The 18,786-nt window shown below is 38.7% G+C and overlaps 2 protein-coding genes across 2 annotated transcripts in view; both read left to right on the plus strand.

Annotated features, from left to right (window-relative positions):
- LOC107599930 (AP-1 complex subunit beta-1) overlaps positions 1–5,355 on the plus strand; it is a 35,114-nt gene extending 29,759 nt beyond the window's left edge. The window contains exon 24 of the mRNA XM_016291666.1: positions 4,780–5,355. Within this exon, the coding sequence (XP_016147152.1) occupies positions 4,780–4,854 (75 nt within the window). The 3' untranslated portion in view covers positions 4,855–5,355. The remainder of the gene's footprint in view (positions 1–4,779) is intronic.
- A 1,478-nt stretch (positions 5,356–6,833) lies between these two features.
- LOC107599975 (ras-like protein family member 10B) lies at positions 6,834–14,722 on the plus strand. Its single transcript, XM_016291727.1, has 3 exons — positions 6,834–7,734; positions 12,541–12,665; positions 14,328–14,722. Exons 1-3 carry the CDS (start codon positions 7,519–7,521, stop codon positions 14,596–14,598), a joined length of 612 nt encoding a protein of 203 aa, XP_016147213.1. The 5' UTR covers positions 6,834–7,518; the 3' UTR covers positions 14,599–14,722.
- The last annotated feature ends 4,064 nt before the right edge of the window (positions 14,723–18,786 follow it).

Raw genomic sequence — 18,786 nt, forward strand, 5'->3', positions numbered from 1 at the left:
AACCAGGCATCCAATGGCATGGCCCGATTCCCCTTTAAACACTGCTAGCGTCTGATGGCAGGGATCTGTTAAAGCATTCCTCCGCAAACCTTCGTGCAGCACCCTGCTGCTTCCACTCTTCCTGTCATCCCACCATCTCGTCTGTTTTCATTTGCGCTTTGATTACGTTCTTCCCTATTGTCGCAACCCGCTGCTATATCTCTTAAGTCTTAGAGCCACACCATCCACTCTTCCTTCGTTCTCTGGTTCTTGCCCACCACCCAGCTGTGCAGTATCTCCAGTCAAATTATAGAACTATGTAACTGTTAATAAAACGCCTCTGCGTACAGGAAACTGATGCCACAAAGCAAGTCGGCACCACTGGCATTGCGTCTATGTGCATTTGTGCACCCACTACGTTCTGTGTGAAGCTAAGACAAAATCCTCCAAATCTTGAAGGGGAGCAGGCTGGGGTTTGATTAAGGACATGCCACCTCATTCTTAGATGTTCTCAGCAAATTCATTCAACTAATTTACCTGTCTAAATTTATACTGGTGAGGAGTTGAATGATCTTTACACTGTTCCCCAAGCTTTATATTGATCTTTATTTTATATACATCTCTGTACAGTATATTGCATGTTCATTTTGTTAGAATTTTTGTATATAATTTTAATATATACTACCATTAAAGGTGACATATCATGAAAATCTAACTTTTCCAGGTTTTAAGTGCTATAATCGGGTCCCCGGTGCATCTACCAACCAAGGAAACGTGAAAAAGATTAACCCAGTAACTTTGTTTTGGTAAACCTTTTTCTGCAAGTGTGAGAAAATGAGAGCGTCTGATTTCGCTCCCTTGGTGACATTGCAAAGGGATCTCATTATAATATTACCGCCCCTTAATCTGCAATGCCGAGTTCACACTGCACGATTTTCAAAGACGTTGCATCACTGTTGGTTTCACACTGAACGACTATCTGGGGTAGCATTCAGTTGTTGCCGTGTTCACACTGCACGATGGAACGACGACAGGAGGTTACACACTGTATGACTTTACAATTGGAAGAATCGCCGACAGCTCTGTCTGGTGCAGGGTTGCCAGGTTTTCGCTACAAAACCCGCCCAATTACTACACAAAACTAACCTGAAAATAGCCCAATTGCTTTCGAGGGGGTCCCCCAGTAAAAATCGCGTTCCAGGGTAAAATACAAATTTTTTTTGGCGGGGTTCTCCTAGTAGGCTACAATTCACATTCCAGGGCCTAAATATCACGTTATTGGGGTCACGTCAACCTGCTGACATAAAAAACAACCGGCGGCAATCGCGGATTTGGCAACACTGGTCCACAAACTACAACTCCTCCCCAAACTTCCCTCTGTATCTTGGTCTCTCATTGGCTGTAGGTCATCGCTGATGTGTTTTTCAGTCAGAACTCATTTGACACAGCGTGATTGTGAATCGCCGACAGCTCCAGATATTTAGCATGCCAAATATTTTACAGGTGACGTGTCGGCGATTCGCTCAGATCGCATCTTTGATGATTGTCACTCGCGTGAACGAGCACCGATTTGCCTCCGATTTCGGGCGTTTGTCGTGATTTTGCAAAACCTGTCGGCGAGTGAAAAATCGGGCTAAAATCGTGCAGTGTGAACTCGGCATAAGTTTACACCCATGCATTCTGGGGACACCAGAGACTTATATTACATATTGTAAAAAGGGGCATAATATGTCTCTTTTAAGTAAGACTTTGGGGTCAGTAACTTTTTTTTTTTTTTTTTTGTATTAATACTTTAATATTCATCAAGGATGCATTCAGTAGATCGAAAGTAACAGTAAAGACATTTGAACAATGTACAGAAGCTTTCCATTTCAAATAAATGCCGTAGAACTTTCAATTAGACGAAAAAGTCCTGGTGAAAAAAATCACTACTTCCACAAAAAAATATTAAGCAGCGCAAATGTTTTCATCATTAATCATGAGAAATATTTATTGTGCAGCAAATCAGCATATTAGATTGATTTCTGAAGGATCTTGTGACACTGAAGAGGAGTTATGGCTGCTAAAAATTCAGCTTTGCCATCACAGGAATATTGCTTTTTAAAATGCATTCCAATGCTATATTGCAATAATATTTCACAGTATTAATGTTACTGTATATTTGAATAAATGCTGCTGCCTTGAGCATAAGAGACTTCTTTCAAACACATTAGAAATCTTCCTCAACACCAGAGACTTATATTACATATTGTAAAAAGGGGCATAATATGTCTCTTTTAAGTAAGACTTTGGGGTCAGTAACTTTTTTTTTTTTTTTTTGTATTAATACTTTAATATTCATCAAGGATGCATTCAGTAGATCGAAAGTAACAGTAAAGACATTTGAACAATGTACAGAAGCTTTCCATTTCAAATAAATGCCGTAGAACTTTCAATTAGACGAAAAAGTCCTGGTGAAAAAAATCACTACTTCCACAAAAAAATATTAAGCAGCGCAAATGTTTTCATCATTAATCATGAGAAATATTTATTGTGCAGCAAATCAGCATATTAGATTGATTTCTGAAGGATCTTGTGACACTGAAGAGGAGTTATGGCTGCTAAAAATTCAGCTTTGCCATCACAGGAATATTGCTTTTTAAAATGCATTCCAATGATATATTGCAATAATATTTCACAGTATTAATGTTACTGTATATTTGAATAAATGCTGCTGCCTTGAGCATAAGAGACTTCTTTCAAACACATTAGAAATCTTCCTCAACCTAAACTAAATAATAATAATAAACTGCAATATGCGTTACTTTTAATGATTTCATTATATATTATCATATGCCTATATATAAATCAGTATGCATTAATAGAATCACAGCCAAGCAGAATATATTGGTTGATTCAGTTCTATTATAAAGCATTTTTACCTTGAAACAAACACATGCAAATACTCGTTATTGGAAACATGTTCCATCATCCTTGGTGAACACAGTATTAGTAATCTCTAACTTAGTGTGTTGTCACTGAGCTCTTTCTTTTGACTAGTGGGAGCCTCACAATCACAAATCCGCTGTGGAAAGCTGCATGGTGATCTCATAGAAGCCCAGAGAGAACTCTTGGGTTTGGGAGGGATAAATTGTGCCATTGAGCTCTCCCTCACGCTCATCTCTTTCCCTTTCGCACTTCTGATGTCCTGTTGCGCAGTAGCTACAAGCTTTCTGATTATCCTCTGTATGGTTGGTCCGTGAGAAGCCTCAAGTCTACTGCAGCGCTCACTTGACAAAAGAGGAAGCAGGTGTTGCAGTAGATGGAGGTCTCCACTCGTGTCGACCTCTCCAAGCACAGTTGCTCCTCTGGCATTAGTCTGCATTTGTTTGTCTATTACTCTGTTAGTGCCACATGAGATCCTTTTAGGAGGAGCAGCTTTTTATGTGACTCACAGCCAGTAAACACAGCTTGCTTATGAATTTGCTACAGGTGGTTAGTTTAAATGGTTTCTCAAAAAGGGGTAAAGGCAGAAATATTCAACACCATTCAGATGTTTGGGGTTGGCAAGACTTTTTATAATGTTTTTGAAGGAAGTATCTAATGCTCACCAAGGCTGCATGTATTTAATCCAAAATATAATAAAACAGTAATCCGGTGAAATATTACCATTTAAGTGAACTCTTTTCTATTTTAACATATGTGACCTTGGACCACAAAACTTGAAATTGAGATTTATACATCATCTGAAAGCTAATAAATAAGCTTTCCATTGATGTATGGTTTGTTAGGATAGGAAAATATTTGGCCGAGACACAACTATTTGAAAATCTGGAATCTGAGGGTGCAAAAAATCTAAATATTGAGAAAATTGCCTTTAAAGTTGTCCAAATGAAGTTCTTAGCAATGCATATTACTAATCGAAAATACCGTGTTAATATCTTTACAGTAGGAAGTTTACAAAATATCTTGATGGAACATGATCTTTACTTAATATCCTAATGATTTTTGGCATAAAAGAAAAATCTATAATTTTTACCCATACAATGTATTTTTGGCCATTGCTACAAATATACCCAGCGACTTAAGACTGGTTTTGTGGTGCAGGGTCACATATTTTAAAATGTAATTTATTTCAGAAGCCATTACTCCAGTCTTCAGTGTCACATGATCTGTCTGAAATCATTCTAATATGCTCATTTGGTGTTCAAGAAACATTTCTTATTATTAATATTGTAAACAGTTGTGCTTTTTAATATTTTTGTGGAAACCATGATGCATTGTTTAAGGTTTCTTTGAAGTTCAAAAGAACAGCATTTATTTGAGAAACTTTATAACATTATAAATGTCTTCATTGTCACTTTTGATTAAGTTAATGTATGAATGAAAGTATTAATTTCTTTTTAGGTCTTACTTGACCCCAAACGTTTGAGCAGTGGTGTACTGTACATTTATAGAATTTATTTGATATGCCTGGTGCAAGTAATGTTGTGCTTTCAGATTAGAAATGAATGTAAGAACCTTTTCTTCAGCTATTAATTGGAAGTGTTAGTCATAAAGTGTAAGCTTGTTTTGATCTTCTTTATGGCAGTGTTTGTAATTTTGTGCTCTTGGCACAGTGAAGAAGATTTATTTTGTATTAGTGTGTTGGCACTAGCGTTTATTTTCTCTCACCTTCTTTTTCTCCATTTTGTAATGTCTTAATTTTCTTAGCATGCTCTCAAATCTTCACTTAACAATTTTATGAAATTTAAATTGATACTTGCCAGTGTGTCTGTATTTTATTCTAATCTCTCTCTCTCTCTCGGTTTCTTTCCTCAGCTGTCGATAAAGTGCAGAGCGCCGGAGGTGTCTCAGTTTGTGTTCCAGTGCTATGAGTTGGTGCTGAAGAACTGAAGTGGCGGGAAACCAACAGGAAACTGCAGTTCCCAGGCATCGTTTGGGTGACTGAAACTTGATTGGACCAGTCAGAGAAAGAACCCCTGCTGTCTTGCATTTCCCTCAGACTGTGCTTTCTGCATTGACTGAATCCCAAGGAATTTTTCTTCATTATTTTGTCCATTCCCAACACCCTTCTTTATCCCGCCTGTTTCCATCCTGCAGTCTTTAAAATATTAGTTACAGTAAAATACGACACACAAAATATAAAGATATCATCTTTAATTCACATATGTGCAGGTGTTCTACTCAGCAAATTTCATTCCTGTACTACATGATTGCTTCACTGTTTATCCTGGGTGATTGTTTTGCCCCTCATGGAGGTCAAGCATCATACACCGATGATCAAGAGTTTTAGACCAGCCTGTATTCCTCATCCATCCAGTTGTAGGAAGGGTGTGTTTACCACAGTTGAGAGAAACCTTTCAACACTGCTGTTTTTAATTTAGTCTTAATAATCAGACAATGGGTCGCTGGGTTTGTATTCACACAAACAGTTCAAATCTTTATTTATTTTTTGTTCTGTTTTATTAGAGGTCTCCCTGGTCATTCCTCAGTAATTTAGGTCTCCCGCTATATCTTTTAAGGGAATGCTGTGTGTTTATCCAGAAGCACTACACAATTGCGGAGGTAAACTTTTTCTGTGTCTTCAAAATATCTCTGTATTTGGTGATGACTAAGTTTGCAGTCATGTTTTGCTATTAAGCTGGCTTTATTTTTAGTTACTACTGTCTTTTGTGTGCTGTGTTATCAGCTGTGTGTGTGTGTGCGAGTTGGAGATGTAACATGCTGCATGCTCGGTTCCTCCTCCTGGCAATATTCCCTGTCCTCCCTTATTCCCCTGAATGACTATGTACATGCCCATATATTTGGGTGGGTTGTTAATTTAGTGTGTGTGTGTGTGTGTGTGTGTGTGTGTGTGTGTGTGTTAGTTAAAATGTTGGATCTGTGAGGGAGACTTGACTCCTAATAAGATCATCCTGCAGAAAGTGATATTCTTTATGGTATGAATATGTCTTAAATCACACTGAATGCGATGCACATGAAGTCTCCTGCTTTGCAAAACAACTTGTTCACTGAGAGGGAGAAAATGTATCATTTTAGACGTGGACTGCAGAGAGGACAAAAACCCAGAGCAATTCATCTTTCTTTTAGTTGTAAATCAAATTGGACGACTTGGATGAATGTATTTCATGTTAGTAATCCAGATATCATTGGAGAAGATCACAGTCTGTTTTGCCCAGCACTTCTATTATCCAAATGAGACTGGAGAAATGAAAAGCTCTGGACTAGAGACACTGTAACTATTCCTGCAGATGACCATTAAATCTGAAAAGCAGAAGTTAGTAACAACGTTACCTGTTTTGTGTCTAGATCCATGCATGCTTCTAGTGAACGTTGGTGAATTTGTGAGATCTTGAGAAGTGGTTTTTGAGACTCTTGAGGATGGATGGAGCGGGTTTCTCTGGCTAGTGAGCGAGGAGCGGCGATTGAAAACCCCGGAATGGCATGGAAGCGTATGTGATGGGAATGGGAATAGTGATGATGGAATGGGAAATCTCTTCCAATCAAATAAGCGATTCCAGACCTTTCCAGGCTTTCGTTTATCTTTTCTTTTGGCGGATAAGAAATATACGAATTAACTCGACTATGGTAACTTAAATTTCTTCTTTGAAACTTTATTTACTCGATATCTTGTACTTTCATTTTATGCATCATAAACAGTGCATCAGTGTCGTGCTAAATATCAATACTTTTCGTTTGTTTATGAAGCTGTTTGAGCTAGACAGTCGACGACAGCTACCTTATATTTTCACCTTGTATTCCTCCAATAATGCAAGTCATTCCTGAGGGACCTTTTTGAGCTGTTTATGGCCAGTAAACCGCGCAAGCCTTATAAAACAGCCATGCATCCGCGTCAAGCTGAACCACATGAGTGCGCGCGGAGGAGCAGCGCTTAGAACCGCACAGCAAGGACTGGAGACTGCTTCACGTGTAGCTTCAACGACAACGAGAGGTCTGTGCGGATACGGTCCACCTACAATCTTACGGAGTAACGATGGACCTTTGCGCAGGCTGCATTTGGCGTTCGGCGAGGTGCACGGTGAAGCGAGCGCGCAGCACGCACTGCTGAGATGATGATAATGATGATGAGGGAAGCTATGAGAGGTTGCGAGGAGAAAGGGTCAACGGTAACCTCGAGATCGAAGCGCACACACGTTATGCTGAGAGCTGCCAAATGGATGCTGCTGGAAAATGACGGGTTTTGAGCTCCAGAGCTGTGTGTGTAGGAATACCGTGGGCTGACTGTGGAGCGTTGAGGACTGTTCCCCAATGGAATGCAGAAAAGACCGCAGTGAATGAAGTTGGTTGGTTTGTTGATGCACTCATTAACGCGTGATACTAACAGTACACTTAACCAAAAGAGATCGCGAAATGCATCAGAAGCATCAATGCATCTTATTTATTTGAGCATCCGCGAAGTGCGTTCTCATCGGCGGGGGCGATTTAAGCACAAAAAGGCGCACGCTCACAATTCACCTTATTGTTTTGATTTGTTGAGCAGTTTTCCAGGCGTCTTCTTGGTCGCTAGTGTTCGTCAGCAGTCCTGATCGGCGCGGGATGGTGGAGACGCTGAGCATCGCTGTCATCGGAGCGCCTGGAGTCGGGAAAACTTCTATCATCCGTCAGTTTATTTACAGTGACTTCTCCGAGACGTACACCCCCACCCAAACGCGATACGTGTACAGACCCTCGGTCATTCTTAACGGTGTTATGTACGATCTGAAGATTTTGGATGTCCCGCCAATATCCTCCTTTCCTTCAAGCCCAAGTCAGGTAACCCAGGCTACAGTAAAGCGCGCATGCATGTCGTTTGTGTGATAATGCATCAGAATACAACAGACGATGACATAAAAACAATGCAGTAAACGTTCAATTAAAGCCCATACAATGTAGGAGAAATGCCCTAATGCATATAAGAGATAATAAAGAAATAGCCTAAGTGAAATATTTTGCTGTAAAAGTAGGCTACATGTTGTTGAATAAGTTACATGGTAATTTTAAACATTTTCATACCCAAAACAAATACATATTTACAGTATTTAGCCTACTATAATACCATTTGGTTACGCTTTACTTGAAGGGGTGTGCATAAGACTGACATGACACATGAATATGAAGGTTTTTTATGCATGTTTATGACAACTGTCATTAAGTGTCATTCGCTCAGTTATGTCATTTTTAATGCAAAGATGACATTGTTTGAGATATCTTTGTTATGGGCTATGGTTAGGGTTAGGGTTAGGTCAAATAATGTCATATTTGCATTAAAAATGACATAACTGAGCGAATGACACTTAATGACAGTTGTCATAAACATGCATAAAACCTCCTTTCATGTCATGATTATGAAGGTGTCTTGTCAGTCTTATGCACACCCCTTCAAGTAAAGTGTTACCATACATTTTTCAATGACTATGGTCTTGTTCTTTCTTTCGGGATCAAAATCAGTATAAATGTGGGAAATGTACTGTATGTTTTAAGGCACAGTGAACATTTTTCATTAACATTTAAAGGAAAATGCTACAAAACGGCTTGCTCTGAAAAGAGCTGTTTTTGACAGGGTAAAAAGGTGTTTTTTACACTACCATTGAGAAATTTTAACCAAACTATGTTACAGACTTTTTATTAAGACCCTAAAGAATCAGATCAACTAGTGGAAAATGGGCATCCTATGACCCCTTTAAGAAAGCGGCATAGCTACATATGTTGTTAGAAATGTCTCTACAGCATCCCCGGGTGTTCTTGCATCACATGAGTTTTCTGTCGAAACCACCGCCATATTCTGTCAGTCAACTGCTACATGAAATACTTGCAGTGTATTGCTCAGAGATCTACCTCTGTCACAGGTTTAGTTTTAGTTAGTAATCAACTTTCTGTAATATTCACACAAACACAAAATATTTATTAACTGTTTCATGTGTGTTTCACTGGAGCAGAAAATCAACTCTGCAGAAGGGTAGCTTTTATAACAAGGTAAAGAATTACATTAGATTTAAATGCATTCATTTAGCAGACATTTGATTTAATCAAAGCCATTTATACATCAGATTAATTATAAATCCAAGAAGTGCTACTATGCCAGAGTAGCACAATGCTAGATCCTCACAAATCCAGACAAATAATTTCAGCTCACCTCCTAATACACTCAGAGCATTTGCATGCAAGACAGGGCCAAGCAGAGATCTGCGGTCTCCTCAAACGGCTGCAAACCCTTAGAACACTACCTTGCAAGGAATGAAATATAATTCACTTTTGACCTTTTTAAGATTTAAGGCTGGGGTGTGTCTTACCATATTATTTGAATGTCTTATCTTATGAACACACTGGTTTGTGGTCTGCACTTTGTAATGCTTCTCATTATTTCCCTACAGCGGCTAATAAACCGGAAGTCTCACACATTCACAGAAAACATCTTACTTCCGCATTGAAAAATAAGGTGGATATCTCTGTACACTGGAATGCATAATGCAATAGTATCGCTCAGCTCCTGCTGATATTCGTCGTATATAGACAACTGTGAATGATAATCTTTGACTGCTTGGCAACTTTGGTGACTGAATGTCGCAGTTTGTTCACATGATGCCATGGCAGATGGAGCAGATCAAAAGCCAGCATGATTCAGGATTTCCTGTTACTGCCAGCCTCTCTTTCTCGCTCTTGTTCTCTCTCAATTATGACAACAGAGGGCTCAGTGACACGTTCCCCCGCGTCATGTAATGGTCCTCAGAATGTGATAGAATTCACTTTGAGCCATGCACTTCTCCTGAACTGTTTCTCACCACTAGCTGAGGAGAAAATGTGCTTGTGGCAGATTTTGGTTGTTCTTTTAGCCAGTGAAATTGAGGAATATTAACTTGGGTTTTGTTTTTCCTGCTCTGTGCTCTGACACGACTGACTTTCAGTGGCTGTAGGGTCTCTTCTCATTCAGCACTGCTTTGCCACGCAATGCTTTTGCCAATGTCACACTGCTAGCTCTTGACTCTTGCATTCTTTTCCTCTTATTCTATGGCACTCATTTTTTCTTTCAACTACTCTGTCTCTTTCAATCCTTTGAATAAGGGCGATTTGTTATGTGAAGGATCATTTTGTTACTTACAAAATAAACGGATCAATCTCTCACTCTTGTCAGTGTTTAAACTGCAAAAGTGATTATGGTCTAACCAGTGGAGATTCACACAGATTTTCTACATTCACTCACTCATGCACAGCTTTAACAGCTTTTTAAACCCTCTTTTAATGTAAAACAAAAAAACATTGCTTAAAATTGGAATGAAATATTCCTGTGAGTGACCCTTCTCAAGCTTTTGAGACAATATTAAATTCATCTGCCTTTAAAAAAAAATGCCGTTCAGAACTGGGCTGTCTCGAGGACAGATGTTCTCATTATTATTTTTTTCACGCCTGAAAAGTGTAATCTCTAATTTAGGATGCATTGTCATACATCACATTGTCAGCGGGAAGTAAAAAGAAACCAACACAATAATTCTAGCTGTACACCTTAGCATACAATTAAGAAATATAATTTAGTAATTATACCATCAATTATCAGGGACTGAGCTAGAAATAAAGATAATGATGATAATGAACAAGCAGTTTAGTTCCCTGGCATGTAATGATTTCACTGAGACATGCAGTTATTTGCAGCTTTTCTGGATTATTTCCACATCTACATTTGGCAGCTCTGCCACCTGACTGTTTTATAGATGAATGAATGTTGTGTTGAAAGAATGATTTAGTTTAGCCTCCAGTCATGAATAAACAAGTGGCTTAGAGAGAAAGATTCAGCAGTATTATGTAAAAAAAAAAAGAATGCATTAGGTATTGTATTAGAAGACAGAAAGCATTTTGGTGTACTCCTTTATTTAAACTTTTTTTTATATATATGTGACCCTGGACCACAAAACCTTCTTAAGTCGCTGGGGTATATTTGTAGCAATCGCCAAAAATACATTGTATGGGTCAAAATTATAGATTTTTCTTTTATGCCAAAAATCATTAGGATATTAAGTAAAGATCATGTTCCATTTTGATTAGTAATATGCATTGCTAAGAACTTCATTTGGACAACTTTAAAGGCCATTTTCTCAATATTTAGATTTTTTTGCACCCTCAGATTCCAGATTTTCAAATAGTTGTATCTCGGCCAAATATTGTCCTATCCTACAAACCATACATCAATGGAAAGCTTATTTATTCAGATTTCAGATGTTGTATAAACCTCCATTTCTGGTTTTGTGGTCCTGGGTCACATATTTGTATGATATTTCTTGTATGATAATGTATAATTTATAATATATATATATATATATATATATATATATATATATAATATTGTATTATACATATTTTTATAAAATATGTTTATATAATTTTTTACATTTCATTACATTACATTTTACAATTAAAAAATTATATATATATATAATTTTACAAAATAAACAATATTACAAATATACATATATTTTATTGAAAAATTGAAAAATATATTAATAATAAGTTTAATACATTTCAGTGTTTCAAATATATTTTTAATCATATTTAATAGAATTCAAGTTTTTGTTATTGAACATCCTTTAAAAATTTTGAGAAAACTAAGAATAGAAAGAAAGACATTTCTGTCAATGAATTATCAAACTGATGGATCTCTATGTGGTCCTGAATAGAGTTCCCTTCCTGCTCCTATTTTAGCCTAACTATAGTGTCTGTCCAAGCTGTCCATTCAGCAGAACATCAAACGTACGCGTGGATCAGATCACATTTATTTGTGCACACGCTTGGCAGCTTTCAGCAGCACAGCTACCCATTCAGCAATTTCTGGTGGACATCTTCCAAGTTTTTGCTTTAAGTGGATACCTTCCTTGCCCAGAGGAGAATGTTGAATTATGATGAAAGTGAATCTGAACGTGTCCTCTCTCTAACTCACACTCACAGGAAAGAACAGGACTGAGGCTTGGCAAGGAGAGAGAGAGAGAGAGAGAAGCTTCTATTTTTAGCTTTGATGGGGATGGCAGCGCATCTGAAACATCTAACAGGCACACTGAGGGAGCGTTTATGTGAGAACAGTGCTCAGCAGAAAAGACCGAAAGCTTCGAGGTTCATGTTTAATTTACAGAAATTTGTCTTGCGCTCTAGCACCATAGTTAATGCTCAAAACCACTGCTGATAATTGCTTTAATCTACCACTGATCACTGAGCTAGAACTCCGTAAAATCTCATAGATAACAGTCTGTGTAGTGTGAGAGTCCATGTGGAGGGCGGGTGACCTCTGGTGGTGAGAGAACGGAAGTTTATAGACAGAATTCGTGACAGTTGTAATGTGGTCTTTTTCTGATAATTTAAATCTGTAAAGTACAAGTCGGCTGCACTTGTTTGATCACAATCATGGTTTCTTGACCTTTAAATGTTTTCGTACCGCCACATGACCTAAACTACAACCAAAATGCAACATTGTGCATAGTTGTAATAATGTTTTTATATTTGATTGGAAGTTATTTTCATAAATGAATTGTACATTGGCTCTGTCAAGCAATCAATCAGTGGTCATCTGTTTTTGTCTGTCTGTCTGTTTGTTTCTATCAGGAGTGGCTGGATATGCGGTGTAGAGGGGTCCGCAGCGCAAACGCCTACATTCTGGTCTATGACATCTGCTGTGTGGAGAGCTTTGAGTATGTCAAGATGATCCGACAGCAAATTGTGGATAACAGGTACGGCAGAGCTCATTCAGAACCTGAAATGACCCACCTCAAAGAATAATAATGAATCATTATCATGTTATAATAGATCCAAACAAAAGCAAATGTTTGACATTCCTTTATTATTGTTAGAATGGGACAAACCGTGGTCATGAAACAGCTCAGTAGCAGTACGACGCACATCAGCACTGATTAATGTAACTGTATCAGCTGCACTGACAAACTACTAAATGGTTTTGATGTTTTTAATAACAGTTGGCCCTTGTTTCCCCAGCTGATGCTGAGATAATGAGGTGACATTTGAGAATATGGATGAGTGACAGTTACAGAGCATAGACACTGTCACCATTGACTACAGCTGATAAGAATATAATAGGTGCCTTTGAGAAAATCCTTTTACATATGCAGGTCTTGTACACCATAGATTGCATGCAGCATCATGTATTTGCATAAAGGTCTTATGTGAACAGAAGGAATGACAGAAAATGATCTGCAGTCTCCACCTTTAGCCCTTTTCCCCGCCCACAATATCACACTTCTGTTTTACAAATGCTGCTCGCTTTTTCACTGCTTCGAGGACGCGCCTCAGTCTAAGTGCAGAAAGTCCTTTAGACTATAAGATTTTAATGATCACTGAATTCAGTTAAATATATAGAGATTGCATGGGGATGTTTGATGTGGTAGAACATTGAATACACATGCAGAGGGGGTGATAAAAGAAGCAGCTGTGGTATAGAAGAAAATTTGACAAACATTCTTTTACTAAACATGGACTTGAAAGGTTTAAGAGATAGTGAGAGGGGAGACGGGGGGAAGCCATACTGAGAGAGCACAGATAAACTATATGAAAAGGGGATAAATCAATGTAAAACATGACACAAGCACCCAGACACAGGAATGAGTGATTGGTGTAGGCTTACTAAACACAATGATATTGGTGTCTTTGACAGATTATTCACCTCTTTTATGCTGAAATTACTTGCAAATTATTTTCTTTCTCTCTGTCTATACTGAACACACATATATAATAGCATAAATCCTCAATATCTGACAGATTTGAAATGAGTAGAATCAGAATAAGAGCAGTAGTATGCTTTTTAATATTCAAATTAATAATATGGAATACCCTTGGGTCCTCAATTAAAATTAACGTGTTAAAATAAAGGTTTTAAATATTTATGATATGTAATTTGTGTATGCATGGAGCCCTTGGTAATTTGCTATTATGTAAAGATAGTCGATACTATATTAATTGGCCAGACATTTATTTAATAGCTACATATTCAAGCAGGCTATGTTACACTTGACATTTTCTAATTTGAGCACCTTGTGCAACAGTGAATTGGCAATTAAATTTATTGCACTTTTTTCAGATTAGCAAAATGCACACACACACACACACTTGCCATTGAAGCCCCCTGAACATGACATGCTTTCATTCTTCATTGTGTTTGTGTGTGTGTGTGTGTCTTTGCATGTTTGCTGAAGATATTATCGTGCAAACATGAACAAATATTATGTCCAGCATAAATGTCACCTAGGAAATGGATCAATTCTCATGGGGTCGCTTTGTTTTACTTGCTAATTCCCTCTTAAACCTCTTTTTTATTGCTCTTCTCCCCTGCCATCTCACCTACCTTCCCTCTCTCGTCTCTTTCTGTGTCGTTCCATAAGAGTGGGCAGCAGTAGTGAGGTGCCCATCCTGGTGGTGGGCAGTAAGCGGGACCTTCAGCGGCATCGGTTCACCCAGCGCAGGGCCGTGTCTGTCCTGGTGAAGAAAACCTGGAAGTGCGGCTATGTTGAGTGCTCTGCTAAGTATAACTGGCATGTGCTTCTGCTCTTCAAAGAGCTCCTGGGAATAGCCGTGGCACGAGGACTGCGTCCGAACCACACCTCTATCCGACTCCAAGGGGCATTGCAGAGGAACCGCTGTAATGTCATGTGACAGATATGTAGCCTTTTTTGAATTTATGCTTATTTAGGACCAGTTTGTTTGATCAGATTCTTAATTATCTGATTTTAACTGGTTCTAAGTCAGTATTGAACGCCAGCTTTGCTGTACCACAAGGATGGAGCTTTGGGGACAAACTGTTAATCAAAATGGCTGGAATATTACCACCTAGGGGCCTCTGTAACTGATGCATTCATCTGATGGATTACCTTAGGTACTACTGATTTCACTTTTCTCCAGTGTACTCTAACAAACGGGAAAAATGGAAGCAGATAAGGATTTTTCTTTTCATCTTACCAAAGTCTGTCAGGGTCGGAGTAAGATATTGCATCTGTCTCAAACAGAGTATAATTTGTTTCCCCTTCTTGCTCAGATTTAAATTCAGATGTTGTGGGTGCAAGTGTGACAGTTTTTAACTGTTGCTTGGAAACAGCTATTATGAAGGATGTACTTATCTTTTAGAAATAATGATGAGTGAAAGTTTGTTAACCCGTTGGAATTATCTGTAGTGCTTGTCAAATTTGACCTAAAATATGAACTGATCTTTCCCTATTATATAGTATCAATTCAAAACAAAACAACAATGGAGAAACAGTTGATCTGCGCTTTCTCAGAAGCACTGACTTTAAAATAATCCCTGTCCTGTTACTCATTGGCCAGTTTCCTTTTTGCAATACTGCTTCAGGACATTAATATTGAAGGAGCTGCAGGCTTCAGATCCTGCCACAACATTTCACTTCATAAACCTTATTAATCATATGCTGCAGCTCACAGACAGAAACCTTACCATTCTCCAATTCCATTTATAGTAATTCATTGGGCTGCCTTACACAGACCCTGCAAAAGTGTCAATAATATTCCTACAATGTGGTTGGAACAGCTTTTTGAATAGCAAAATGGTTTTGTCCATAAGGGGGTCGCACACTGGAAAAGAAGCGCCATGCCGTGTCTTTAAAATTTTAACATATGTTTTTCTATGAGTGTACATACACCAGCGGCGCCAATTAGCTACGACTGAGGCTGTGTATACTGGAAGACTGTGTATTGTGTATTTTTTAGCAAATGTTTGTCTTTCTGTGAGTTTGATAAAGTCTGTATGCTTCATATAGAGATATAATGCCCTTTCTCTTTCCATTTGCTCAATTTTTTTCAAGCACCAAACTTTAAACTCAAGGATGCCACTTTGTTCTTGAAGTGAATTCTTGCCTGTTTGGTGATTAGGTTAACTGTTTACCAGTGAGTTGTCCTAGATGCAATGCGGCACTGCGCTTCTGTTCTGCTGTGTGACTGTCCTTCCATATAGTACACCTCTCCAGTTCACCGTTTTATTCCATGGTGGATGTATGAACAAGGCCAAGAGATACCTGGAGATCCTTAGCTGTTATCTTGGAATTCATTAAAACATGCTGACTTATTTCATTTCAAACTTCTTAGCACATTTGCCAAGATAGGTATATCGCAGCATGCATACTATATATAACTGCATTGCAATTTTCTCACCATATGCCCTGCCAAATCAAGTAAAATGGCAAACATCCTACCTCCTAAATATAGATCACTGAAGAAATGAGGCACAAAAATAATGTCTTCCTCTGGCAGGATAGTGAGGTGTTTTGCAGATTTCAGCAAGCATGTACAATCACTGGCACTCTAGAAGCTGTGAGAAGTGATGATAAAGGAAACCTGAAGATTTCTGCTGAACCAGGATGCAGAGGAGGCTTATACCCTTTACTGCAGTGAACTGCAGTCTGTATGGTAGTGGATAACAGCGCAATCCACATCCTCTCTGGAGTATTTCTGAATGCAGAATACATTAAAGTTAAAGTGCTTTAGTGTCTGCAGTGAGATTTGGGTTGATCTGGGCCTACTGATTTTTCTCTGCTAGTGTAGAGAACAGGTAGACGTTTGGCCCAAGCTTCAAATTAACTAATAGAGAACATCCTGTAGATGTACTGATTGATTGGCTGGCTGGCTGTGCGGAAGTCTTGATTCACAGCTAGAGTTGTCACACTGCTAACACCTATTCCGTCACCTACTCTGGTCCGAGGTAATAAACTGTGGAGCATTGGCACACAGGTGGAAATTCGTTAGACGGAGAAAATTGACGGCCCTAGAAGCCGCGCACCCACCCCAAATGCTTTCCCATGACAGAAGAAGGTCATAAGACATAATATTCTCAGAGTGTGCAAAGGAGAAAAATCAACCTCCTTCCTCACAAATGCAACTCTGATAGCCATCTATGCACTTGTACACATCTTACATGACTCAAAAGAGCTAAGAACTTCTGTCAGCAGATGGAAACATAAATAAGTGAGCAACTTGGGTCATCCTTCAGACTTTTTTATCATAAAGAATATGTTTTCTGTTTAATGGAGCTGCATGCTTTAATTGGCAAAACCAAAATCATTCAGGGGTAAATTGCACTGATGTACCTACATGAGTGAGTACAAGCAGATCTTTGTAATAGTACTTGAGCATTGTTTTGTCTTTTTGTATAATGTTAGTGCGAAATAAGCTTAGCATGTAGTTTAAATGTAAGTGATGGAGAAAAAGTCAGGCTTGTGTTATAAAACAGCAGAGAGAGGCTCATACATTTGCATGCCACACAGTGTTGTGCTATGTTTGTGGACTGAGGACTAGACAATGTAGCAGATGTCATGTTCTTGTGGAATATGTCCTGTGCTAGTAATGTTAAAGGCTTTAGACTGAACATTCAGACTTGCTGAATATGGATCGTCTTGGTAGGACTGTTTTTTTTTTTTTAGATTTTAAAGGGCTACCTGCTTTTTTGTAAAAGGAAACAAATGTTTGTTTTCTTTTTAGTAGCTGTAATGTTTCATCAATGAAAAATGAATAAACCCATTCAAACGATGCCTGAGGTATTCTTGTCTTTTGTTGAATATTTCATATATCACTTGTGTCTGGCATCCCAAACCAAACTGCTTGTGCCACATTTGAAACGCTGTGGCGCCATCAATCGGTGAAAGATCATAAAACATCACATGACTGCAGTCTCCATGTCCTATTCTATGAAATACCTGAACACAAAGTTATCTCAATACTTTAATAAAAAAATAAGAAAAGCAATTCAGGTCCGCCCAAAAAACCTGAACACAAAAATGGTAAAAAAACAAACAAACATCATTATCCAATTAATACAGAACGTGTTTGGTCCAGTATTTTCGTTAAAGGGTTAGTTCACCCTAAAATGAAAATTAGTGTTTTACTCACCTAGGATGCTTCGAGGGTGAGTAAAACAGGCTAATTTAAATTTTTGGGTGAACTAACCCTTTAATAGACGGTTTTCTCATTGTCTGCTGGGAGTTATTACATAACGCGTTGAGAGGAGACACTCCGCTCCAGTTATGTTTTGATCCAGTCCGTACGTTTCTTGGCGATGTTTTAAAGTCTGTGTAAAGCAATATTAAATATGTGTTCCGAGTTTGTCACTCCACAGAAAAATGTGTTATTAAACCACCCAAATAAATAAAGTAAATAAAATAAGTTGTCAAAATCCTGACAAAATAAGTGCGTCTCCGCAGTCTGCGCTGAAACCACGCCCACTCGCGGGAAAGCTGCCGCCTCTCTCTCCAACTGTCACACACGCCGATACACCCAGAATGGATGATTCCTCTTCAGTTTAATTGGATTTCCAACAGCCATACAACAGGAACAGGTAATATGAATCAACGTGAGGAAGGCATAGCTAGCTGGCAAACTGCAGGCTGTAGTAACAAACGGTAATGTTACTACATTGCCGTTTGTGCGACCGTTGAAAATCATTTGAACTTTGTGTCAGTACGTCATAAACAGAACAAGTGTCGGGCGCCGCATCCAGTGTAGACATATTGTAAAATAGGTAATTATTTTGTGCGTCGCGGCCGTAGACACGGTGTAGGGCAGGCCTGAAGCCCCGTTCACACCGCCAGCGACAGAGCGACATAATCCCATTCATTTTCAATGGAGAGCTGGCGACTTCCGGCGACACGAGCGACAGTGACCGTTGGCGACGGAATGTGGGCGTGTCAAGCGATGCGAGTCAAGCGACAAAAGTTGAGAATTCTTCAACTTTATGCAAATAAGCAGCGAATTTCGCGAGCGACATCCAATAGGAGTGAAGAATCTGTCAGTGGTCTAGCATGCAGGCAAGACAGGACAGATTTCCTGAGCGATTTCACTGTA

The sequence above is a fragment of the Sinocyclocheilus grahami genome, unplaced genomic scaffold (assembly GCF_001515645.1).
Source record: "Sinocyclocheilus grahami isolate Dianchi unplaced genomic scaffold, SAMN03320097.WGS_v1.1 scaffold275.1, whole genome shotgun sequence".
Lineage (NCBI taxonomy): Eukaryota > Metazoa > Chordata > Actinopteri > Cypriniformes > Cyprinidae > Sinocyclocheilus > Sinocyclocheilus grahami.

Coding starts and splice junctions, on each gene's coding strand:
- LOC107599975 (XM_016291727.1), top strand. CDS start 7,519: ATGGTGGAGACGCTGAGCATCGCTGTCATCGGAGCGCCTGGAGTCGGG. Junction 7,735..12,540: donor TTCCTTCAAGCCCAAGTCAG/GTAACCCAGGCT, acceptor TGTTTCTATCAG/GAGTGGCTGGATATGCGGTG. Junction 12,666..14,327: donor CAGCAAATTGTGGATAACAG/GTACGGCAGAGC, acceptor TCGTTCCATAAG/AGTGGGCAGCAGTAGTGAGG.